Source organism: Globicephala melas, chromosome 15 (assembly GCF_963455315.2).
Source record: "Globicephala melas chromosome 15, mGloMel1.2, whole genome shotgun sequence".
NCBI lineage: Eukaryota > Metazoa > Chordata > Mammalia > Artiodactyla > Delphinidae > Globicephala > Globicephala melas.
This window is the reverse complement of record NC_083328.1, coordinates 50,747,774-50,774,591: the sequence shown is the minus strand read 5'-3', so window position 1 is coordinate 50,774,591 and position 26,818 is coordinate 50,747,774. Positions and strand designations below refer to the sequence as shown.

General features: G+C 41.5%; 1 protein-coding gene across 7 annotated transcripts in view; it reads left to right on the top strand.

Annotated features, from left to right (window-relative positions):
- The window catches only part of PLCB4 (phospholipase C beta 4), a 421,043-nt gene that overhangs the window by 292,132 nt on the left and 102,093 nt on the right, over nt 1-26,818 (top strand). For all 7 annotated transcript variants that reach the window (XM_030872577.3, XM_060284138.2, XM_060284144.2 and 4 more), the window contains 5 exons: nt 144-224; nt 1,031-1,090; nt 2,086-2,229; nt 23,017-23,096; nt 26,033-26,086. In XM_030872577.3, the coding sequence (XP_030728437.1) occupies nt 144-224; nt 1,031-1,090; nt 2,086-2,229; nt 23,017-23,096; nt 26,033-26,086 (419 nt within the window). The remainder of the gene's footprint in view (nt 1-143; nt 225-1,030; nt 1,091-2,085; nt 2,230-23,016; nt 23,097-26,032; nt 26,087-26,818) is intronic.

Here is a 26,818-nt window from a genome sequence, read left to right as displayed (position 1 = left end):
AAAACATTACATAATATAATAAGAAATGTGGTCATTAGATTCAGGATGCATTTTTCTTTTGTTTAGAGACTAAAAGATATTTGCATTTTTATTAGATTCAAAATGGTGTGAGTCATGCAGATCAACACATTTCTTTTTCACAGGAATCCTTTGTGTTTGAACCCAACTGCCTCTTCAAAGTGGATGAATTTGGCTTCTTTCTGACCTGGAGAAGTGAAGGCAAGGTATGGCTCAGAAAGAGCAAGCTGTTCCTTCTTGCTCTCAGGGTGAAGGCATTTCATTTTTCAACAAGTGATGGAGTGCCTCTTGAGGGCATGGCCCCTATGCTTATTCATTCGTTCAAGACTTTTAAAAATGTGTGCTAGGAGTTAGGGATACATTGATGGTCAAGGATGTGATCCTCATAGATTCCAGCCTAGGATCAAAGTCACACATCCAAAAAAAAGAAAAAAGTTACAAGTCATTGAGAATTGTGAAAGAGAAATTCAGGTTGTTACAAGAGCTTAAACAGGCAAGTCTGATTTAAGTCTTGGGAGTTAGAAAGGTTTCCCAGAAGAGAGATGTTCAAGCTGAAGTCTCAGGGGTGCATTTAAGGGCATTTTCATCTGGTTATACCCCAGGACTTAACACACGGCACAATGACACATTTCATGAACCTTTGGGTAAAATTTACAAAAAGTAGAATCAGAGTTATATAAAAGCTAGCATAGTCCCACTTACTATTTCATGTACACACATATATTTAATAATATACATACAGTATTAATGTTATTACATGTATAAAAGTAACATTTTATAAACATTTTATAAATAATTATTCAAAGTTGCATTCATACATATATTTGAAATGGAATGTTTGAGGCCTTGACTTTCTGACTGTTGGAAATTATTATTATTATTTGTTTTTAATTCCGCTTCTGCCTTACTCTAGTCAGCATTGTCTTCATCATCACAAACATTTGTCACCTTGTCTGTGCCATAGGTCTGGCAGAATTTAGGCTCACTGCTATGCTAAATTCTCTCTTTGCAGGAAGGACAAGTTCTAGAATGTTCTCTCATCAACAGTGTTCGACTGGGAGCCACACCAAAGGTACCTGTGATTGGTGTTTGCTGGTCTTCTAAACACAGAATGCTGTTTAACCCGTTACTGCCCCACAATCATCAGCTGGGAATGAAGGACAAACACAGTTTAGAAATCTCATCATTAGCTCACCTTGAAGGCTCAGTTTGCCTCTGAGAGAAAAAAGAAGGAAAGAGCGCGTAAATCAGCCTTCTTCACAGTGATTGGTTTGAATAAGAAGCTGTTTGCATAGTGGTGCTAGGAATTTAAAAGATGTTTTTTCCTAGAATATTCTAGCACAGTATTTATCCCCTTTACCATAATAGCCCTGCAAGTTTTTAAATGTTCAAAACGAAATTATGTTCCTCACTTTGTTTTTTTATTCTTTAGTGACCCTCTTTTATGTTAGTTACAATCTCTGGGTAACCATGTTGGCATTTCCCCCTGAGTTCTTGTGGAGGACAAAACCACTATTTTTTTTGCTAATTAGGGTAAACTTTCACAGTTTTCATTCCAGATGAGGATGCCAGGGCTCCTAGAGGTGCACACACTCACTCTTTGTGTCCAGCCTATTTGAGAGACTTAATCTCATTTTTGAGTAACTTGTGGTTGCTGGTTGTGGCAATGCCCTGCATATTTGCCTGAATCCTCAGTGACTGTTCTCTGTGAGAGATCCCTTTGACCTTTGTGGACGCGAGCAGGTCCCAGTCAGAGCCTTTCTGTCCTGTTGCCATAGTCCGGGTCCTCCGATAACTACAACCAGAAATCGAAAGAAAGACCCTCCCTCCCAGTCTTCTAAACCAATAATTTTATAATACTTTTCTTACCAAATGAGTCTCAGTCATGTGTAGTGTTAAAGATTTTACCTCCAGGAGTTTTAGAATAATGCCAGATATCTGGGCATTTTTAGATAGAAAAAAATTGCCCTAATATATGTTTTTTACATCAAACATAGTTTCTTTTTACCATCTTTCTGCCATGCTCTGTGATCTAATGTATTTTTTCCTCTTTGTCTACCTCAATAGGATCCCAAAATTTTGGCTGCTCTTGAAGCTATTGGAAAATCAGAAAATGACCTGGAAGGGCGGGTAGTTTGTGTCTGCAGTGGTACAGATCTGGTGAACATCAGTTTCACATACATGGTGGCTGAAAATTCAGAAGTAACTAAGGTATCCTCTGTGAAACAGCCTCCTTCCCTCCCCCCCAATATGTGGTGCACATAATTTTGCATGTATAATTGTAATAGATATTTTAAATTGTAAAATAATTTAATTTAAATTTTAAAAAATGATTCCATTGCCTTGCTGGAACGTTGGTCTAGAAAATTCAGCAAGCACAATACCCTTTTAGCACGTCCCTCACGTATGCCAAGAGCCCGAACACCTACTGTGTTATGTTGTAGGAGCTTCTCACACTGGAATGTACACAGGAATCACCTGGGATTTTGTAAAAATGCAGATTCGGATTCAGTAGGTCTGAGGTGAGGACAAATCCTCCCTTTCTAACAAGCTCCCAGTTGATGCTGATGTTGCTGGTCTGAGAACCACACTTTGAGTAGCAGCACTGCCCAGTAGAAAAATAATGCAAGCCACAGATGTAGTTTAAATCTTTCTAGTAGCCACAGGTTGAATTAATTTCAGTATTTTAGATTCCACATATAAGCGATATCATATGATATTTGTCTTTCTCTGTCTGGTTTACTTCACTTTGTATGATAATCTCTAGGTTCATCCATGTTGCTGCAAATGGCATGATTTCATTCTTTTTATGGCTGAGTAGTATTCCATTGTATATATCTACCACATCTTCTTTATCAATTCATCTGTCGATGGACATTTAGATTGTTTCCATGTCTTGGCTATTGTAAACAGCGCTGCTATGAGCATAGGGGTGCATGTATCTTTTCGAATTCCAATATATCATATTTTAACCCAATAGGTCATTTTAACATGAAATCAATATAAAATCAGTTAACGTATTTTACATGCTTCTGTTTATACAAAGCCTTTAAAATCTGATGTGTATTTTTAATTCAGATGGGCCACATTTCAGTGGCTGCATATGGCTAATGGCTACCCTGTTGGACAGTGCAGGTCTACGTGATTAAGATATCTACCCCCCGCCATAAGCTATTAAAGTATTGGGTTATAATCCATCATAATACTGTAACCAGCCTACTATTGCCCTGGCAAGTGAGTCTCAAAGAGATTTTGGCCAAAGTAGAAAGCTTCAAATTTAACTCACTTTCCTGCAAGTCATTTGTCTTCAGGGTGGTTTTACCTGTGGATGGAGCGCCCATTATCTTTGCATAATATGTGTGAAGAGGCCTGGGCCTTTGCTCTACCATTGCAGAAATGTGGCTTTAGGGGAGTGGGAAGGGGAACATTTTATTTTCCCATTGATCCTGCAGGTAGAAGCTCACTGCAGGGTCGAATGAGAAAGGCCATCATTAGAAATATTGAAATTTAGAGCCTGAAGGGAATATATAGGTAAGATTATTTGATGAAATGGAAATGAGAAGATTTAACCCTGGGCCCAGAGCTAATGGGTGCAGAATTGAGTTCTGCAGATTCCAAGACCATCTTTCTTTCACCCTCACTCACAAAGTGTGGTCCACATTCCAGCTGCATAGGCCTCACCTGCGAGCTCCTTACACATCAGAGTCTTGGGTCCACCCAGACCTACTGATTCAGAATCTTCATTTCTAATGAGGCCCCCCAGTGACTCATATGTGCATTAAAGTTTGAGAAGCTCCCAGCTGTGGCTTTGGGTCCAGGAATGGATGTTCCATGGGAAATGAGAGCCGTTGCTTCTGTCCTTGGGGTGGTTTGGTTGGTTTCATGCTGTTTTCCCAGATCACCTCGGTTTGGGGAAACAGATTTTGCCTTCAAGTTCTTTCATTATTGTGCTCAGATCAACACCTTGTTTGAATGGTTTCTTGAACCCTGCTGATCTAAACAAGCGTCGTTTCTTAGAGTTCACGCTTACGTTATTTGCTACAGAGGTCTTTCTGGTTGCTATTTGCAATAACAACATTCAATCCCAGAAGTCCATGCTGACCACCCAGGAAGAAAAAGACTTGTTAATCAGACAGAGATATTTAGCTGCCTGAAGTTTTGCAAAAACACAGTTCTCTAGAGCGGTATGCCCTGGGTTTTGTCAGTGCGTCATATTACAAGAAACAGTATGACTCCTGTGAGCTTAAGAACATGGGCTTGGGACCAGGTTGCCTGGGCTTAAATCCTTGCTCTTTCTCTTCCCAGCTGTGTGACTGAGACATGCAACTGGCCCCTCTGAGCGTCACCTTCTGCATCCATAAAATAAGAACAATACCAAAATGCCTGCTCTTAGGATTGTTGTATAGATTACGAGTTGTTACATGGAAAGTGCTTAGTGCACGGCCTTTCTCATCCAAAGCCCTCAAAGTGTGTCTGCTATTCTGATCACAGGGTCCTAGAATTTTAGAGCTGGAGATGGAACTTAAGCAGAGCTTCCCACCACCTCATTTGTCAGATGTGGCAAATGAAGCCAAGCAGTTACACAACAGGCTAGGCCAGAGTCCAGCCTAAAGCTCAGGCCTTCTGATTTCCCGAGTGATGCTGTCCACCCCACCCCATCCCTGAGCAAGTACAGTCCTGGGAAGGTGGCTCAGATCAGTAAGCCCATAATGTTCTTACTTTTCATGGTTTGATTGTTGTCAGTCTTGGTTCCTTTTGTTTAAAAGTCATGATGTGAAACCTATACTCATGAATACGTGGTATATATGTGTATGTTCCAGGCGGAAATTTATACTTAAAGATAAGATTTGGGGTGTTTTTGCAGTAGCATTTCCACTGAATTTAAGATTAGCTGGCCAAACAAGTAGGGCTATAAAATAATTCTGTACTGGATTTTTAATTTAAACTCAATACTGTTTGACCCTGCTCTTATTAAATAAACTAAATGTTTCAGCTTCTGGGAACTATTAGTTACAATTTTATAATTCATTAATAATGTAATATGTAAATATTAATCTCACTGTCCAAACTAGACAGCCCATGCTTATTAGAGCATGTCCTTTTGGTTAATTGATACTTGGAAGATGTTGAACAGATTTTTCACTTATGTATACACGTGTGTGGATAATCTTGCCTACTTCCTGATTTCAAAACTTAACTGTCTACATCCAGATCGTGATACTTACCACCTCCAGCATTGACATTTTCCCCATCACCACTGCCTTATTCCTATGCCTCTATATATGTTACTATCCCTAACAGAACACACAAGCCATCAAAGTGAGAGGATTTATACAAAATACAGATGTAATTACCACAGATCAAAATGATGGCAGAATTCATACATTAGATCAGATCAAATGAGAAATGTAAAGATTTCCCAGTGTGCCTGAAATGGTGTTTGGGACTCAGCCTGTGGTATCACTTTCACCTGAGTACAGCTTAGGAGCCTAGAATAGAATTATGGGACCATGGAATATGCTATCTGTTCTCTTAGCTAGCTGTATTCTGGTCACTTTATCACAGAAGTCAGTTAACGCAAGTCATTTTTAAAAAAATATTTTTATTGGAGTATAGTTGCTTTACAATGTTGTTAGTCTCTACTGTACAGCAAAGTGAATCAGCTATACATATATCCCCTCTTTTTTGGATTTCATTCCCATTTAGGTCACCACAGAGCCTTGAGCAGAGTTCCCTGTGCTATACAGTAGGCTCTCATTAGTTATGTATTTTATACTTAGTACCAATGGTGTATGTATGTCAATCCCAATCTCCCAGTTCATCCCACCCCCACTTCCCCCTTGGTATCCATACGTTTGTTCTCTACATCTGTGTCTCTATTTCAAGCAAGTCATCATTTTTAAAAATAACGCTTACAGACCTTAAACGCTTTATTTTAACTTGAAGCATATAAATGTGGTTCAATTGTTGACCCGTCTTTTAATGTTAGGGCCGAGGTCTTTGTATTCAGTATGGGTCTGTAGGTGGGGGTTGATGTAGTTTTTCTTTTTAATTGAAGTACGTATAGTTGATTTACAATGTTGTGTTAATTACTGCTGTACAGCAAAGTGATTCAGTTATACATATATATACATTCTTTTTTTAATATTCTTTTCCATTATGGTTTATCATAGGATATTGAATATAGTTCTCTGTGCGATACAGTAGGACCTTGTTGTTTATCCATTCTATACATAAAAGTGTCCATCTACTAACCCCAAACTCCCACACCACCCCTCCCCCAACCCCTTCCCCCTTGGCAACCACCATTCTGTTCTCTATGTCCGTGATTCTGTTTCTGTTTCTTAGATAGGTTCATTTGTGTCATATTTTAGATTCCACATATAAGTGATATCATATGGTATTTGTCTTTTTCTTTCTGACTTACTTCACTTAGTATAATAATCTCTAGTTCCATCCATGTTGCTGCAAATGGCATTATTCCGTTCTTTTTTATGGCTGAGTAGTATTCTGTTGTAGATATGTACCACAGAGGTTGATGTATTTTTTGCCTATACTTCAATGCCCATAATGCATTGCCTGAAATAATCCAGTTTGGTTTCTTTAAAGTACAAGTGAGACTTTAATGGCACTCATGGAGCAAATCAAAATACAGAATCTTACAACTGCATGACTTCTTTCCCTAATCCTTTAGTTGTCTTATTTACATTGAGCTTGAGAAAAAAATTTTAGCAACTTGCCTTTAAAGAAATCTTCCCAAATATTCACCGAAAGAAACAACAACCCTCTTTCTTTCCACAAGCATATTTCACTGGTTCATGTTAATTTTTATTACATACATAGACAGGTATGGAAACAAATGTAAGTAACTCATGGTAAGCATGCAAGGCGAGAGCAAAAAGGTACAACATGTTGGAAAACAGCTTATTAACTGTAAGGGTTTGGCATTCCCTGGGTGGTCAGAGTGTTTTGCTTGTTTTATGCCATCTGATAAGTCTTGGTCTGACCAGTGAAATAGAAATTTTAAGAGGGTTTCTAGTACAGAACTTGCTTAAGAGTATTTATTTGAGATTCTTGAGTCTGTTCTTAATTCCCAGGCTTTTATGATACTTAACAGTCCAATGATTCTGAAAAATTCACTTAATTAAACATTTAATCCAAGCAGATGGGCCAACCTTCAATTCATGTCCTCTCCATGGAGGACCAACTTTTACACATGGAATCTTTCCTGACTCTGAGAAAGCCATCTTACTTTGTTTGTTCATCCACTTCCTAAAAGGGTTCTCTGGTATTTTTTCTTCTTATTTCAAGGAGGCGTTTTAAGAATCAATAAACTTTGACATGAAATCGGACTTTCTTAGAGTTAAGCTTTCAAATAAATACAAAATGTTTTCACAGCACACAGGACAGTAAAATGATTGTGCTTTTTCTTTTTTCAATATAAGATGTCACCAGTATAAAAGACATCTTTGTAGCTCAGCTTGTCTTTTCTTCAATCACCCCCTCTGCTTAAGGAGTAAATAAGCTTGTCTTGCCACTCTGCCTCTTTACAAGATTTGAGCTCAATTCTATAGAACTTTCTCCCCTGCAAAATAAATGTCTAACAGTATCTAAACCTTTCACCCACATCCTTCCAGTTGCTGAGTCCGCAAACACCCTCCTCCAGTGTCCTGATCGGTCCATTAACAAACACTCTTGTATCTAGGATCTAGCTGCTTCTACCACCAGCATCACTACAGCATTCTCCAGGCCAATACCATTTCCCCCACGAATTGGCATCTGTACCTTGGCCTTGCCCCTTGCAGTCTGTAGCTGAAGGGATGTTTCTGAAATGTAATTCAGGTCACATCACTTTGCTGCTCAGAACCCTGCAAGGCTCACAGGGCCCAACAAGAATCCCTTCTCACTTCCCTTCCTCATGTTGCCTTCATCTCCCTCTTCCCTCCTTTATATTTCCTTCCAGCCTCAGGGACTTTGCATGTGCTGTTCCTTTTGCCTGGAACATACTCTTTCCCCAGTTACATGCAGTGCATTCTCCCTCACATTTCTCAAATCTCTCCTGGAACATCACCTTAGCTTCCTGCATCATCTCCCCTCAGCACATCCTAACTCCTTATCTTGCTGTATTTATCTTCATTGCACTTCCACTATTTTCATGCCATACATTCATTTACTGCCATACATTCATTTACCTCCCTGCCCATGAAGGCAACATTCTGCTCACTGCTGCATCCCCGACATCTAGAACATTCGCTGCCCAACATTTAGTAGATGCTCAATACATACTTGTTTTATTGAGGTCTTTATGTTGACTGAATCCATAAATTCTAACCTAGGCGATGAATAGGTATAACCCTCAAGTTTTTTACAGTTTAGCTCAAAGAAAAGCTAAGAGAATTATCTTTGGATGAGAAGCCCAAGAAAATGTGATTCAGTGATAGTCCAAAAGGTCTGGGATTCCATGGCGTTATTTTTAGAGTCACTTTTCAGGATGTAATGGGACTGTTGCTAAGAATCCATGACAAGCCTGGAGGTTGTAACCCCGGTGTCTTGGCGTCTTTCCAATTTAGATCATTATTTTCCGCTTCCCTAAATCTTTCCTGTCATTCCAGTTAGAAAATTCAGCTTTCATTTCCTCTCCTTAAAAACCTTCTGTTAAAAGAAATTGCTAACAAATTGCTGGCACTTTTCCCTCAAGCCCAGTGTGCCTTTGGGTAATAGGTGCATCTGTTTGGTCACATAACTTAAAACATCTATGAAAAAACAGCTGCATGAAGGAGATATTTCCCAATTTTTTCTAAACTGTGTGTAATACAACTTTTTCTCTGAATCCTACTCATCTCTCTGCCCACCGTTTTACCCTAAACCCTACAAATAATACCAAATATTGTAACAAACTTCTTTAGTTAGAAAAGCAACTCAGTTCCTCTGATGTACTTTTTTCTCTCTTGGGATACAACTAGTTGGGGAGGATTTTGTCCCTGGTGTGTTGAAGGCAGTTCAGATGTCTTTCATTAAGCTACAGCTGGCGCTACACAGCAAACTGCAAGCACAGTCGCTGTACATCAGATTGAAAGGCAACCATCATTGAAAATCTCCCCAAATAAGTCTGTTATTTTATACCAAGTTGAATTTTACTTTGATTACAAAAATAAGCTGTTACTGTGAAGTTCAAAATGCAAAGATTTGGATTTAAGTTCAGACAATTTCCAGACTGCTCATTATACTTTCTTCAGGTTGTAAATATTTGGCAAACTCCATAAATTATGCTTTGTAACCAAGTAAACAAATAAGCTCATGACCGGGTACTATAGAAATTAAATTACAAAAATGTTATGTGTTATTCTTGTAGACAAAAAAGATAAGGTCAGGTAGTTTATTACAGGGGAGAAAATCTTATTTAAGTCAATTGGGTTGAATGTCACAATCGCTCTGCTGAACTTGAATTATGTTGAGTAGAAGAATTTATGCAAAGGTTCTTGGAGAAGGGATTTATTCTTCGCTTTGCTGGAGAAAAAAAGTATCAAGTTCATGTTTAGTCAGTCCCTCCTACTGGCTTTGCTAACGCCCTGCAGAGCCCCGCTCCCCTCAATTAGTTCCTCTACCCCTAGTCAGGCACAGACCTACTCAGGGGATCAAACCATAAGCCTCACCTGGGACCTTCTTAAAAATGCAAATTCTTGGGCCTTATGCCAGCCTAATGAACCTGAAATTCTCAGGATGGAGCCCAGTTATCTGTTTTTGTTTCTGTTTCTGTTAATTGAAGTATAGTTGATTTACAATGTTATATTGGTTTCAGAGATACAACATAGTGATTCAGTATTTTGATGGTAATAGTTTAACTAGCCTCCCAGGTGATTCTGATGCTGGTTGAAGTTTGAGTCCTGTTGGTTTAGCATACAAATGGACTTGGTCCAAAAATCATAATGATTTTGAACCCAAACAAGTTTTTATCAAATTGATTGACTGCAGCATGCAGGTAAATCTGTAGACCTATCGATCACTGGTTAGAATTCACTGCGAACACAGAAAGCACGATTAAAATGAATTTGTTTCTATGACTCTAGAAAAAAAGCTATTTCTTAAAATGCAGTTTTAAAAATGTCACTAGCTTTAAATTGCTTCTCCATTTACCACATAGCTCCAGTTTTTACTGCTAGCAAAAAATGTTATTGTGAACATAATGTATGTGTAACATGGGACTACACGTGTTTGTATGTTTTCTAATCTTTGGGGTATAATTGAAAGATGGGACACATAAGGTGGTGGGTTGGACACCTTGCCTGAGATGAGACTCTTGCCTCTAGAAAAAAAGCTATTTCTTAAAATGCAGTTTTAATTGTATTATATATGCCTGTGATTCTTAAAGTGTGGTCCCCAGACCAGCAGCTCCAGCAGTACCTGGGAACTTAATCTGAGATGCAGATTCTCAGGCCCTGCCCCAGGCCTGTGGAATCAGTACCCCATGTTTTAAATAGCCCTCCAGATAAAGGCTCAAGGTGAGAACTACTGCCCTGCAGAGAAGCTCCATAAGGAGCGATTATATCCTGCTTCTCTTGCATAAGTCTTGAAGAACTTAAATTAATTGCTCTGCTGCCCAGACTCACCTGAGCCGATGCCTGCTGAATGCTAAAGGAGCTAAATTGTAAATCTGAACTTTCTATCCAGAATATACTAATTGATTTAAGTTCTTCACCACACTGCCTCATGGTGTTTTGAGGCTCAAGTCTGGGATGGGGTGTGTGTGTGTGTGTGTGTGTGTGTGTGTGTGTGTGTGTGTGTGTGTGTGTGTGTGTGTGTGTGTGTGTGTGTGTGTGTGTGTGTGTGTGTGTGTGTGTGTGTGTGTGTGTGTGTGTGTTTCATGTTTCCAAGAATGAAAGTTGGCACGTTCTTGTTTTGTTTCTTTTTTAAACCTTCCAGAATGCATGGGAAACGAATCAGTGAGGGGCAGTAAAAAGCCATCTTGGGCTTCCCTGGTGGCGCAGTGGTTGAGAGTCCGCCTGCCGAAGCAGGGGACACGGGTTCGCGCCCCGGTCTGGGAAGATCCCACATGCCGCGGAGCGGCTGGGCCCGTGAGCCATGGCCACTGAGCCTGCGTGTCCGGAGCCTGTGCTGCGCAACAGGAGAGGCCACAACAGTGAGAGGCCCGTGTACCGCAAAACAAAAACAAAAACAAAAAAAACCCATATTAAGGACAGAGCTGTGAATCAGAGCAGAGCAGATGCATGGGTGCATATTTGTGAGCTTTAAATGTCCCCATCTCACCTAGGTGTTTTCTTCTTGCCAAATAAAGGTAATAGGGTTCATTTGTTTAATTGCTGGGTTGAACGTGGAGGCCATCAAACTCTGGTTCGTCAGTGAATCTGTGGAATGGGTGACACTTGTCTCCTGGGGCCTCCCACGACCACCTGTCATCTCTCTTGCTGTCTCTTCCTTCCACCCTCAGTTCTCATGCTGCTCTTGCCAGACCATTTGTCCCAGGATCCAGTACTTCAGTGTCTGACCCATGGTGGTACTCTCGGCACTCTGGAATTATTTCTTTATCTCTGTATTCCAAAAACTGTAGTTCCCTTAGACCAGAAGTTGTGGACTCAGAGATGCCTGCAGGAGCCAGGGAGATGATGTGAATAATAAAAGGTGCCAGGAGACAGATATGGATGGTGTGGAATTTAGTGAAGTGGGGTGTGCATGTACCATCTGGGGGCACTTCCTGCCAGTTTTCCAACCATCAGAGCATGGCCCCATGGGAGGAGCAAAGTGAGAAAGAAGCAATGAGTGAGGCGTGGTGACCTTGTCCACAGCCACACTGAGCAGGCTGCAAAGTCGTCTTCAACATTTACGTGGCCCATGCATTTTTATACAGTTCTCCAGTGTTTTCTGAATGCAAAAGGAGTGTTGCTCGTGGTAAGGCACGCACTCCCACCACATTCTGGTCGAAAGCATGGAAGAGCGAAAAGAAAGGAAGCCCCGTGTCCCCCTTTTCCCCTTCCTAAAACCCCCACCCCCTCTCTAATGTGTCTTTTTAATGCACACACAGTTTTCTTTTATACTAAGTTGGGCTCATGCTGTTTATAGAGTTTAATAAATGTTTTCTTGGGCTTCAGTGCAAGTCCCCATGACCTTTGAGGTGGGCATTTTTAGTTGTTACCCACTCTTGCTTCTTTAGAAACCTCCCAGCTTCTTAGGTACTTCTTTCAGCATGCTGTGATCTTCACAGGGGACATGTTTTCACTGCTGAGGGTTTCATGAACTTGAAGGTTTCCTAAGCAGAGACTCCATGCTGGGCCCAGTCCACAGCTGCTCGGCTTGCCCTAATTGCAAGTGTTATCAAATGACTCCATCAAGGGAATGCAGAATGAATTACTCTAATTGCACCAGAAGTCTGGATTTCACCTTTTGGCCCCTGGGACAGAAAAATGTCACTAGCTTTAAATTGCTTCTCCATTTACCACATAGCTCCAGTTTTTACTGCTAGCAAAAAATGTCATTGTGAACATAATGTATGTGTAACATGGGACTACACGTGTTTGTATGTTTTCTAATCTTTGGGGTATAATTGAAAGATGGGACACATGAGGCGGTGGGTCGGATGCCTTGCCTGAGATGAGACTCTTGCCTCTGAGCACTGTGATCTGGAAAAAATAATTTAATAATCGTAATCATAATAGTGCAGCCCACGGGCCAGATCCAGCCCTCGGCCTGATTTTGTGTGGCCAGTGAGCTAAGAACAGCTTTTAACTTTTTAAAGGATTATTAAGACAAAACAAAACATAAAAACTGTGCAACAGAGAACCATATGTGGCCCTCAGATCTTAAAGTATTTATTGCCTGGCCCTTTACAGAAAAAGTTTGCTGGCCCCTAGTAATTATAATAAGAGCAGCAGCAGTGATATTTTTATTTTATATTGAATGCCAGACACTGTTCAGAGTGCTTGGCCTGCATTATCTCATTTAATTCTCACAACAATCCTGTGAGGTGGATTATTCTCATTTACAGAGAAAGAAATAGGTCCAGAGGGGTTGAGAAACTTGCCCAAGGTCACACAGCCAGTAGGTGGCCAGCTGGTGTCTTGAACCCAGGCATTGGGTTCACTCCAGATCCTGTGTTCTATCACACCCTCTGCTGCAGCTCACAAGTTGAGGAATAGCCTCTTCCACCTGTAACATTGTATGATTTTACTGTACTTCTCAGGTAAATGTTTAATGTCATTATTTCTGGAAGGTATAGTCATAGAGCAGCACTTCCCAAATTGGTGGCCCACAAAATGGATTCCTCAAAGAAGTCCACATATAAAGGGTGTTCTCTGGTCAAATGAGCATGAGAAAGCCTTGTTTAGATGGGTTTCTTTACTATAGCATTCTCAGAAGCAGAATTATTCTCATACCAGTCTCAGCAAGGAGGGGGGATATTCAGCTATTTCCCAAGCGTACATACATTCATTCATTCATTCATTTATGCCTATTGAAGGGACACAAAATCTTTCAGAACTACTGCTTTACAGAAAAAAAGTCAGCAATGATGTCATAGAGGCATTGTTCAGCCCAATATTTTTCCAGATGTATCAAAACAATGTAATCTAGACATTCATTTATTCATCTTTGCCATTAACATTCTTTTTATTGTCCTTGTTTTACTGCTGCCATGTTTCTTCCTTCCCTCCCCCTTTTTGGGAGGCTAGAACAGGGGAAGGGTGGAATCTTTTCCATAAATGATAGGAAATTAGACAGTGAAACTCAAACCCATTGATTTAGATTCTTTTTAGTACCTCTTATCTTAAAAGTCATGTTTACTTTGTAGGATTAGCTATAGATTTGATTTGCCTGAGCTGATAGGTGATGCTGCCTAGAAAAGGGCAGCCAGAGGTTCCTTGATTGTTGATGCTTATCCCAGACCCTCAGCAGGCGGCTTTGTCTGCATGTTGAGTTCTGCTCATTTTGGCATGGCTTAATTTACCAGCGTTGTCAACTGACACATGTCAGGAGGAAAGTGACCTCGGGGATCTTAAGTACAGGCATTAGCCAAAGAAACGACTTCATGAACACCTTTTAATTCACCAGCTGTTCACTCATCCCTTACCATCAGGATTTTGCAAATTTGACAGTTGAGACCAAAAATGCACTCTTACAAAACTGGTAGTTTCTGACCAGCATAAAATGATGCTCTTGGTTTTCTTAAAATCTTAAAATTCTTCAATTATTTTAGAGTTCTCTATATGGATGTCAAATAAGTGTTACATAAAGTAAACCAAATATCTCATTTTCTTTTTGAATGATTTCTGGGGTTTGTAGGAATGGAGCTGCTCTGTGAACTTTGAGGCATTAAAGAACATCACTTATTGCTTACTGTATATTGTTTATGTAGAGTGAACACAAGTGAACACAAGGCATAAATGTATTCTGAATGTATATATGTATGTATGATTTCTTAGGCTGGGTCTATGAAGTAAACTGATAACAGACAAATTAACAGGAGAAAAGGCATACAAATTAATTAAGTTTTCATTTTATGTGAACGGGGGCATCACAGAAAGAAGTGAATACCCAAAGGAGCAGTGAGATTTTCGAGTTTATATAGCACGTTAATAGCGGAAGGAGAGGGGGCAAAGGGTAGATGTTTTTTAAGGAAGGTAAATGGGCCCTTAGGAGAATAGACAGGAGGAATGATTGTCTTGTGACAATTTCTATTTGGATGTGGTGCCACCTTTTCATTTTCCAGAAGAGGAGATTAGTGTTGCTTCTGGGGAGAGGATTTATGACAACTGAGTTCTGTTGGGAGGCTCTGCTTTTAGGCAGATAAGGAATTTCAGGAATTCAGATGCCTTCAGCTCAAAATAATTCTTATGCCAAAGTGGCATATTTTGGGGTGTCATATCCTGATTCTCTTCAACAGTATATTTATTGGAGTAAGTATTTGGAATTAGATGTGGTTGTTTGGGACAAGGTTCTATAGGTCCAAAAGAACATTGTTACAAGGTATCAGGTTGTCACAGGTAGAGTGAGCCTTAGGCGAAGCAAAAAATTGTCTCTTAGAAATGATAGTGAACAGAAACCCATTTGGAATGGGAATTTGACACTTCAGCTTCTGGGTAATGACCAAGAATAGCACAGTGTCCCCTCCTTGCTGTGACTATTTAGAGATTTTTTTTGACCTAGTGTTGTCAAGATAACCAGCCAGGCTGACAGACTGTTTTGACTATCTGTGAGTGACTAAACTAATTTTGACTAGGGAAGTTATAAATATTATCCAGGCCCATCCAAATCGATCTTTCAAACACAGCCACCCATACTCACATATGGCAGCTCATTTCCTGCGCAAACACTGGTTCGCTGTGCTGTGAAGGTGTGTTGAGAATCAGGCGGCACCTAATGCTTAATGCATTCCCTTTTTCAGTGACTTAGTATTCTTTGTGAGCAGAGAACAGCACATGAAAAATGTATTCTCTGGAGGGCACTCAGACTACATCAAGGAAAGAAGGCCCCCATCACTCCTTTTTTCTCCCCTAATTCTCTTTTAGATTTGAAAATTTCATGAGAACTATTATTAACTTCCTAAGGGCTTTGAGATCACTATTGGGTTGTCTGTCTACTGATTTTTTTTTTTTTTTTTTTTTTACAAAACCCACATTGCTGTTTGGCTACCTACTTCAATAGTTTGCTACTGTGTGATTATCATAGGCTCATTAATTTAACCTTCCATCCTGGGTTTATCAACTGACTTTGTCTAGGACTGCAAGCATAGCTCCTTCATTATCCATGCAATTCTGTTCTGTCTCTGTTACCTTGCCCTCTTTCCCTGAGTCAGCGGTTAAGGTGACTTTCAGGTTTCTTTGCCTGATTTGTTCTCATTGTCACCACTGTCATTGCCTCCCTGTTGGCCTTCTGTCCCATGACCATGAGGGAGTTTTCAACGTTGACATTGATCTCTTGCTAGGCTGACACTTAGTACATTTTACCTGTACTTCTTTCTCTCCTTATTAGGGCCAGGAGAAAGTAGCTGACATGAAAGAGAAAATTTGTTTTCTTTTTAACATGATATAGAAGTCAGTCTGTGATATATATAAACAAACATCAGTAGATCTGCTACTTAATTTTAGAATAGCTTTAGCATCCCCTATGAACACAGTCAAAGGGTAAAATGTTAAATTTTGTCAAGTCCTGCCTAAATCGCCAGCCTCTTCACTCTCCTGCTTCTACCCCTGGGGTTTTCTAATTCCTGAGCCAGGCTCTGCCTCAGTCCAGGGTTGAATACTACAGGGACCAAGACATTAAAGACAGGGGCACTTAGCCTCTAATCATTCCTGCCCACTGTGTTGGCTTCAGCCTTGAGGCTGAGGTCTGATCACTGCCATTTGGTGCCCTGAGTCATGCTATGATCATGTACCCCATTTCTGGGAATCATACCTCTCTCTTGTTTTTGTACCAAAAACAAGAACCTACAACTGGTCCTCAGTTGTAGGTTCACACTAGAATTATCTACATTGTCTACAAAAGTAGATTGGTGGCCCAGCCACACTCAGATTGTTAATTAGAATCTCTGTGGTTGATGTTGAGGCTTCTGAAGTATTCCCTGGGGGATTCTACTGTACAACAGCCTCTGGGAACTGCTAATCTAGTCTCTGCATGCCATCCATGTAGTTTGCTTTCCACAATGTACCAGCTGCAAGTGTCCTCCCCTTGGCCTGCCCTCTAACTTAAATGTTGACAATTTAATGCCAACTAATACCTTATCCTAACCAAAATGAAATGATATCATTTGCCTCAGTTATATAGACCCATAAGAGATACCTACAGCATCCTTACTTTAGAATCTGAGCCACTGCCTATATTCAGTGGCAGTCTAAAGCCCAAATACTGTCCTAAAACTCAGTTCCTAGTTTCATATAAAGATATCTTTATACATTGACTATTATTAATCTGGAGGTTTGTGAAATGTTGCAACTTTACACTCTAAGACCCTGTGGAAGGAAATCTTCACTTGCAAAGCCTCATAGTTTACCCCAAGTACATGGAAATGGGTCTTATTGCCCTTCTTCAATGCCCTGTAGTCTTACAAGAATTCACAGTACAAAGGGATCAAAAGATGTATTTTGAATTGTATCAATTCCTGGCTTATGTTGTTTGAGCAGATGAAAAGTAATCACAGTTGACCCTTGAAGAATGCAGGAGTTAAGGGCGCCAATCCTCTCTGCAATCGAAAAACATCCATGTATAATTTATAATTCACCCTCCAAATCCATGTTTCCTCCGTATTCACGTATCCTCAGTATCCACAGTTCAGCATCCGTGGATTCAGGCAACCACAGATCGTGTAGTGCTGTCATATGTACTGTAGAAAAAAATCTACCTATAAGTTGACCTATGCAGTGCAAACCCATGTTGTTCAAGGGTTGACGGTAATTAGTAAAGCAATTAAGCACCTTGAGAATAACCAATTGAAACATGCCCTGACTTTTTGTCTCCATTGACATAAACAAACAAACCCTGTACGGATCAAGGCTTATGAGTTACAGGTCCCATGAAGTTCCCATGTTGTAGGTATTTCAGATGGCCCATCCATAGATGATGTTCACAGCTCAGACAGGGGGAAGTTGAAAGTCACTACCTACAGCATCTCACCTCATCTTGTTTCTACCCTTTAACTTCCCCTAAATGTTCGGGTCAGAACTTCTATTCTAGTGAGTGCAGATTTGTTCAGCCCAGATTGGGAGGGCATTGACAAAACCAAATAGTGATTGGGCTCTGTAAGGCCCTCACTAGAAGATTGGATATCCCAGCTGAGGGCACGTGCAAACACTTCAGTTCCCTTAGGAAACCATATCAGCTCTTTCTCAGTGGGCAGTGGGAAGAGGTGCTCAAGCTGGGAAGGCCCCCTCATAGCCCTGTGCTTCTCATAGGACCGTGCACACAACTCACATGGAGATCTTACCAAATGCAGGTTCTAACCCTGTGGGACTGGGGTGAGCCTGAAGATGTTTCCTGGACATCTTGATGAAGTTAGCCACCCCTCTGAGTGGCCTGAGTCTAGAACAGAGCTTCTTAAAAGTGAGTTTGCAAAACAATCACTTGGAAAGCTCATTTCAACACAGGTTGCTGTTCCCCAGGGTCAGATTTCATAGATGGGGCCTGATGATTTGCATGGTAAAAGCTCCCAGGAGCGTCTGACTGCTGGTCACTGGACTACACCTTAGGTGGCAAGTCTCTAACTTCTGAGCCAACTTAGTTGAAGATGCCTCCACTGTCTCCACCATAGCCTCCTCTTTGAAAAGAAACACCAGATGATTAGGGAGGTTGCTACTGAGTCTTCCCTTTAGAGAAAATTACACAGCAGATTTGGAAAGTGTCACTGAGTTTCTGTGATTTTTTGCTTTGACAGTATGCTACTTTGACTAAAAACTAAGAAGCATGCTTCTGGAACAAAATCTAGAGATAAGATTGAGTTGAAGGAACAACAACTCTGCTTGAAGTGGTGCTGACTGGAGAACAACAGAACTAGTTATTTTAGGAGGACAAATCTATGTGTATAGAAAAAGGCTAGAAGTGCAGATAGCAAAGTGTTGTCAGCTCTCAATATCGGTAATGGAATATGGGGTGATGTTGACTTTTTGCTTTATGCTTTTTTGCTTTACCTTTTTCTACACAGGGCATTTAAATATTGCTTTCATAACCTTAAAATTTTTTTCCAAATGTTTTTAAAGGTAAAAGCAAGATATGTGCTCTGTAAATTCACATATTTTTCAGTTAAGTTTTGTTCTGTCTGTGTCTCTATACATTTGGGGAATTTTTTGTTTGTTTTTTGGTTTTTGTTTTTTTCTGTAGAGAGTAATTTTTAATTTCATTTTTTTATTGTTTTTATTTTTTATACAATTTTTAAAGGTTACTTTCCATTTACAGTGATTGCAGAATATTGGCTGTGTGCCCCGTGTTGTACAACACATCCTTGAGCCTATCTTACACCCAGTAGTTTGTACCTCCCCCTCCCCCACCCTATATTGCCCTCCCCCCTCCCCACTGGTAATCACTGGTTTGTTCTCTATGTCTGTGAGTCGGCTTCTTTTGTGTTATTCTATATGTTTGCTTTTTAACAGGAAAGGGATTATTTTGTCTGTGAGAGTCCTAGTGTTTAAGGGTGAGGCCCAGCCCTTTACCTGGAAAATGGACGCCACCTGCATGATGAAAATAAGTTTAAGGAATCCCAGAGGAGAGGGTGAAAATTCTCAGGAGAGAGTTAGGGGCAGCTGCCATTCCTCACTCCTTTCCCCTCGAACCATCCAGCACAAGCCCCCAAGAGTTCCTCAAAGGACATTTTCTTAGAAGGGCTGAAATAAGCTTTAAGTTAATTTAGGCAGAATTGGAAAATATTGAAAAATGAGAGAACAATAACCATTACAGCCTCCTGGGGAGGTGCAGAAGCTGCCCATTTGGACACTGGAACCGAACTGATACTGTGGGCTGGTTCCCCTGCATCCAGGCCACGTTTGCCCACTCAGGACAGCCGACCAGAGGGAAGACACCCAGTATAGTAGGAATGATACCCTGTGTCACCATGGAGCAGTGTGTGAGCTCAACGTGTGTTGGGGAATGATCTAGAAACACTCATCCTGGGGCTTGAAGACACACCTCGTGGGGCGTTACGTAGACTATTAACGTATGTGCTTATATTCAGCAATTCAAAAACAAAAAACTTAAGTCAGTTTTTTCTGATTTTGTTAATCTGGAAACAATCAAAGAAGTTGATATGTATTTAACTCACTTCTGGCACAACTTTCCAACTAAATTCTAGGGTTCTACTGACACCTTCTGGCATTTCATCTATTTTATGTTAAAAACAAAACAAAATGCTTAACATATTTCCCACAGTCTTTTGGCCTTACTATGCCAGGTGTACATTAAGATAACAGACAGAAGGAAAGGTCTGATGGGAAGGAGACATTTGGACGAGCCCTGAATACAAATTTCCCAGACACAGAGGGCAGAGGCCGGCTGCTCAGTGACCTTGGACAAGGCTGTGGACCTCACTTTCAGCATCACCAAGAGGAGAAGCTTCAGGGCCTTCCCCATGCCTTTTAGGGCTTGTGGGGATTCGGGGGCCTTTCTACTAACTAAAGCATAAGCCGAGTCACTGGTGTGAAGACCTTAAAGGTCACACTCAAGGACTGTTCCATCACAATAAACAAACAAATTATTTTCCACATTGTATTTTCAAAAGATGGATGAATGTTGTTGAAGCCCCCTCAAAGCCTGATATCTCTGTAATTGATTTTAGAAACAACTAAATCAGAATGATCAGAAAGAACCAGCAAACAGTCTCAGAAATGATCCACTTTTTTGCCCCAGGAAACCATGGACTTCGTTTTGTGTTTTGGAACATGTAACAAGGCTTCAGTGCTGCCCAGTTCATGCCAACGAAATTATTTGTGCTTTTTCTGTCCCTTCTTGGGAAACTCTGTGTGGGCCTGTGGTTTGTTTGGCCAATCACAGGATATTTGATTGTCCCCAGGGAGTTAGAGTCCCTTTTTTTTTTTTTTTTTTTTTTTTTTTGGTACATGGGCCTCTCACCATTGTGGCCCCTCACGTTGCGGAGCATAGCCTCCGGACGCGCAGGCTCAGCGGCCATGGCTCACGGGCCCAGCTGCTCCGCGGCATGTGGGATCTTCCTAGACCGGGGCATGAAACTGTGTCCCCTGCATCGGCAGGAGGACTCTCAACCACTGCGCCACCAGGGAAGCCCTAGAGTCCCATATTTATCCTGACAGAGGAAGTGAGGTCTGATGAGGAAAATAATTGAGGCATTTCTTCAAGGCTGCTATTTCATTTCTTCCTCCTCCCTCAGAACCCTGACTTCACCATCATGCTTGCTGAGGCTTTCAGTGCTATTTACAGTCCTCAGAAAATGGCCTTTTCTCTTTGTGAAAGGAAATTTTCCTCGTATCACTCCCAAGTCCCCCTTCAGAAGTCTGTTAGGTATGACTGGGGCTCAAAGAGGAAAGCACAAACTCGCTGGTAGACTCACATCCATTAGGGTGGCTACTATCAAAACGCAAGCGAAACAGAAAATAAGGGGTTTGGTGAGGCTGTGGAGAAATTGGAACCCTTGTGCACTATTAGTGAGATTGTAAAACGGTGCAAGTGCTGTGGAAAACAGTATGGCGGCTCCTCAAAACTTAAAAATAAAATTACCATACAATCCAGCAATTCCACTTCTGGGTATGTATCCAAAAGAATCAAAAGCAGACTCTTGAAGAGATACTGAAGCACCCATGTTCATAACAGCATGAGTCATAATAGCAACACAAGGATCCATTGATAGATGAACAGATAAACCTAATGTGGCCTATACGCACAATGGAATATTATTCAGCCTTAAAAAAGGAAGGAAATTCTGACACCCGCTACAACACAGATAAACCTTGAGGAGGACATTAAGTTAAATAAGCCAGCCACAAAGGACAAATACTGCATGATTCCACTTACATGAGGTACCTTGAGTAGTTAAATTCAGAAAAACAAAGTAGAATGATGGTTGTCATGGGCTGTGGGGAGAGGGAAATGAAGAGTGGTTGTTTAATGGGAACAAAGTTTCATTTCTGCAAGATGAAAAGAGTTCTGGAGATGGATGGTGGTGACGGTTGCACAACGATGTGACTGTTAGTTAATGCCACTGAACCGATCACTTAAAAATGGTTACAGTGATAAATTTTATGTTATATGTATTATATCACAATTAAAATTAAAACCACACACACGTATAGAACCCAGGCATCACCTCTGTCCCTCGCAAGTGACTTAATCCCTTGGCCATGTTAAAGCTGGTAATACTATGCAATGCTGTCCAATGGAACCTTCGGTGATGACAGAAATTGTTCTTTATTTGCACCGTCCGATATGTTAGGCGCTATGCCCATGTTGGGTTTGAGCACTTGAAGTGTGATGAGTGCGACAGATGCACTGAATTTTATTTTTATTAGGTTTAAATTTAATTAATTTAATTTAATGAATCTTTATTCAGTTTAATTTAGCCACGTGCGGCTAGTGGCTGCCATGCTGGACAGGGCAGGAAGACTGTACGTCTACATTACTGTCTATTCCAAAATATTTTCCCTTCCTCAGCATAGAGCTACAGCAGTCATACAAAAAACCTAAGAAGGTAAGGTGCTGGCTTGTGTGTGGGCCCCAGTTCTGTTTGAACCCCCAGTATCAATTTGCTTCAAAGCATTTTACCAAGAGTGTGACTCTCATTTTTAGCAATTTGGTATGGCATTCACTGGCATCGGTTATTGGACCCAAGGGCAAAGTGGGCCTTAATTCATGCGCCAGCCTTTTCTAGTAAAATGCCCTTTGGAAACCCAAATTCCTTTACTGCCACGCACAGTCTTCTTCACTTTTCCTTGTAAATCCATGGAGTGATGTTATGAACTAAAACCGAGGTCCAAGTCCTTATACAGAAATCATGCAAGCACATTGCTTTGCTCTGGGTACCCTGGCATCGACGCCTATTTTACTTTTTAAGGCTTTGCTGGAAGACACAGACAGGTAAGATAAGTAACAAATTCTTACGTTGAAATAGTATCACACAATAAAATGGATGAACCTCGAATGCCTTCATCCTCTATAATGAGGGTAGCTAAGTATGCCATCAAGTATTGTATAATGTTGCTTGAGAAATAATTAATGTTGCCAGCAACTGAAAGGGGCTTATATTTAAACAGGCTGCAAATAGAAGGCTTAACAAGTCAATCAGTGGGCAGCATTGCTTCGTGACAACCCAGTGTTTAATGACACTGTAGATGCCACACTTATCTTCCTGGAAAGAATGAAAGCTGTTTATTAAAGCATAAAATATGAGCGTGTGGAATGAGGATGGCTGAGTGGCAGGAAGGAGATAAAGAAGAGTTTATATTCTTCTTACACAAAATGGACACGAGCTGTCTAATAAAAAAACACCCAGTTTAGCTCTGGCAGATTTGCTCACCAAGAACACTCTTTTTCTTTCTCTTTCAGCAATGGGTCGAAGGCCTGAGATCCATCATACACAACTTCAGGGCCAACAATGTCAGTCCCATGACATGCCTCAAGAAACAGTGAGTTTTATTTGCATGATCCTTTGGCTGTTATCAAGCAAACAGATTAGGAGATGAAGGCTATGTATATGGACCAGGCAGCATCTTCCTTGCCTTCACCTCTATGCTCCTGACCTTGGAGAAGATGTTGACCAATACGCATCTGTACTCTTCATGCCACCTGGCAGGGCATGTGTGATAAGCCCGCAGCCTGAAACCTATTTGAAAGGAATGGTTGATGGCAGAAAGATGCTGGGTTGTGGGCCCTGTCTTTTGTGTCCCGAGACTGAGTCTGCTGATAAATAGCTCTGCATGCCTGGGGCCGTATTTGGGTGCTGATGTAGCTGGAGTCTCTGTTGCATGACACTGAGAAATGGGGAGTGTGGCCAAGACAAGCACTTTTGCAAAAGCACCGATGGCTCCAGTGGAAAAGGAGCCCTGGCCCCAGGGACTGTTTAGCACCCAGTCAGGGATCCAAAGGTACTTTTGAAATTCAGAAAGCAGAACTTCCTTACTCCAGCTCTGCATTCAAAATTCAGAGAGGACCTGCTTGACATGGTAGGTTTTAACCCTACGAAGTTATTCTTTCCAGGTGACATGAAAGTTACTCAAGTAGAAATTCTAGCCAAAGCCCAAATCAGCCTGTTTAAAAAGCAGTGATCCATGGAGGAGTGGGGCCACCTGTTATCTCAGGGCCCTTGGCAGGCAGTCATGAGGTGCAGGAGAGAACCACACTGAGAATCTGCAGGGATAAGCCGGCATCTCTTAGCCAGGCCCAGGTCCAGCACCAAGGGTAGGATTCCTTGGACTTCCGGGCGATGGGAGGAGAGATCAGTCCTTCGGGCATTTTGCTTTTTACTTCTGGTCCCTTTGGCAGGTGCTTTAACAGCATGGCCTCTGTGCTGTAAATCCCAGGTTGGCCACTTCGTTTCTGGGTCAGTCTTGGCAAATTCTTAACCTTGTGCCTCTCCGTCCTCATCTGTGAATGGAGGTGATAAGATTCCACGCAGAGGAAATAAGGTCATGGGCAGCACCTAACCCGGTGCCTGGTTCCCCATCCCTCCTCGTTCAGTATTAGTTATTTTGATTTTGACATCATCCCTCCAGTGTTTTTCCCATTGTCTTATCAGAGGGGAGTTATTTAGTCTTGTACATTCCTATTTTTTGTTCAGCTGCTTCTTGTCCTCTGCAGTTGCTGTGTCATGTTTTCTTAAAAATAAAGAGCAGGGCTTCCCTGGTGGCGCAATGGTTGAGAGTCCACCTGCCGATGCAGGGAGCACGGGTTCGTGCCCCGGTCCAGGAAGATCCCACATGCCGCGGAGCGGCTGGGCCCGTGAGCCATGGCCGCTGAGCCTGCGCGTCCGGAGCCTGTGCTCCGCAACAGGAGAGGCCACAACAGTGAGAGGCCCGCGTACCAAAAAAAAAAAAAAAAGAAATAATAATAATAATAAAAAATAAAGAGCCACCCAACAGATACTTTGAAGTTATAGAACCTCAGGCTTTTGGCATGCCCACTTATGCCTGAGTGACCCAAGTCCTTGTATCTGGACACCAGATCTTATCTGCCTTCATTGGTGTCCTGCCCAGATCCCTTTCTGTTGCTGGTGTTCACCCATCCGCCAGCTGCTGGGAGGGTTAGGTCACTAAGGGCTCACACCTGCCTGCTTCTCCAGAGAATTGCCCTCTGCCTACCAGGAGTCACCGAGCCTGAGAGATCACAGTCCTCCATTGGCGTCTCTGCGGGATTGGTTCCAGGAACCCTGCTGACACCAGAATCCACCGATGCGAGTCCCTAAGAGTTGACCCTTCGTGTCCACGGAAACAGAACCCATAGATAAGGAGGGCTGACCCTAGACTCCTCCCTTCTTCTGGAAGGAAGCCCACAGCCAATGACAGGCTGAGACAATATACAAGAGGCCAGCCCCCTTGCCACCAAGCCTGGTGCAAATCCCACTCCAGAGCTCCCTGTGGCGTCAGGACAAAGCTCCAGCTGAGAGCACAGCTTTGTATAACTTCCTCCCTGCCTGTCTGCTTCCCTCACTCCTATGGTCCTGAAACCATCCCCTTAAAAGTAGTCACGTGTGCTTCTAGGAAGCTTGACTTAAGACAGAAACTTTACCAAATCATCATGTTCTGCAGATTGTTAGAATGTTATTAACGGGAAACAGTGAGAATGGGAGTCAGTGGCTAAGAATAGTCCAAGCACCAAAGGACAAATATATGTTCTGGGTCTCCATGTGTCATGAACACCTGGGGAAAGCAAAGCATTTTTCACCACCAGTTTGAGTTGATGAACTTCTCTGACTGTTACAAATTAAGGGTCCAGATCCCTTTATGGAGCTGGTGTCCGTCCATCCACCAGTTGCTGTGAGGATTAGGTCACTAAGGGCTCACACCTGCCTGCTTCTCCATCTTTACTTCACTACACTTAGAGCAGGAGCTGGGGCTGGGGTGGAGGGGGTCCCCACTGTCCTCAAGACTAGGCTGGCTGGTGTTACCATGCACTTGCATTTCTTACCCCCTTAGTAGATTATTAAAGAACAACAATCAAGGACGAAACCAATCACCAAATAAGTGCCTACAATTTGCTTTGCTCATGCAAATTCCCAATTTTCTCCTTCATCTAGGATTGCCAGATAAAATATGGGACTCTCAGTGAAATTTGAATTTCAGATAAGTAACAAATAATGTTTTAGTATAAGTACGTCCTATGCAATATTTGGAACATACTTGTAGTAAAAATTTATTTGTTGTTTATCTGAAATTCAGATCTAACAGAGTCCTATATTTTTGTTTGCTAAATCTGACAACAGTAAATTCATCTCACAGTGTGTAATTGTCTCTGGTTTTCCAAATAAATGTTCTGTGTTTGAATGAACTTTCTTTTAAAGTTCTTAACCAGATTGAAGCTCTTTCTCCCGAGAAACATTAAAACAGTTGTTACTGTTGTTTTCCAGCTGGATGAAATTGGCATTTATGACCAACACAAATGGGAAAATTCCAGTTAGGAGGTAAGTCAGTTATTCTTGTCTGCTCTGCACAGCCTGGGTCAGCCCTTGTGATACCAGCCCACAGAGAGAGCCCCCCACAAGGACTTGTTAATTTCTTTAACTAAAGATATTTCTGGAAGCTTAGTTTGAATCACATCATCAAGTGCTATGTTCAGTTTGTAAAAATCACTTATGGACGTAAAGTTGCATTTTTCCTCGGAAAGGGTAGCGTTAACTCTGATAAATTAGAGAACATCTGAAAATGTAGCAGTATTTTTTAATCTTCAGCTAAGTGGGTTTTCAGGATTCAGGTATCTTTCACCTACTTGCCCTGAACAACCTTTAACTAAAATTAAAGAAGTTTATATTGTGCACCTACAGAGGAAGTGTATGGACGTGTCCTAGGAAGTGTGATGCCTCTAGACAGTGCATCTCATTCTGGGCTTTGCTGGTCCTGTTGCTTCCCTCCTTACCCTGCCCAAGGTAACAGAGACAAGGGAGAAAATGGAAGGAAAGCCTGGGTAGAGTCAAGAATGAAGAGAAGATGAACCAGAAACGGCCTTCACACCTGTGCTTCAGTACTTAAGCTGATGTGTTTCACCCTCTGAGGATTTCTCACGCTCCCCATTTTTCTGCCTCTCCACTCCTTCCGGCGTTAGGGTCATGGTCTGTGGGTCCAGTTGGAAGCTCTTGCGACAATAGTGTTGGGAATTCTTTACCCAGCTCCCCAAGTATTTTTTTTTTGTTGGTGTT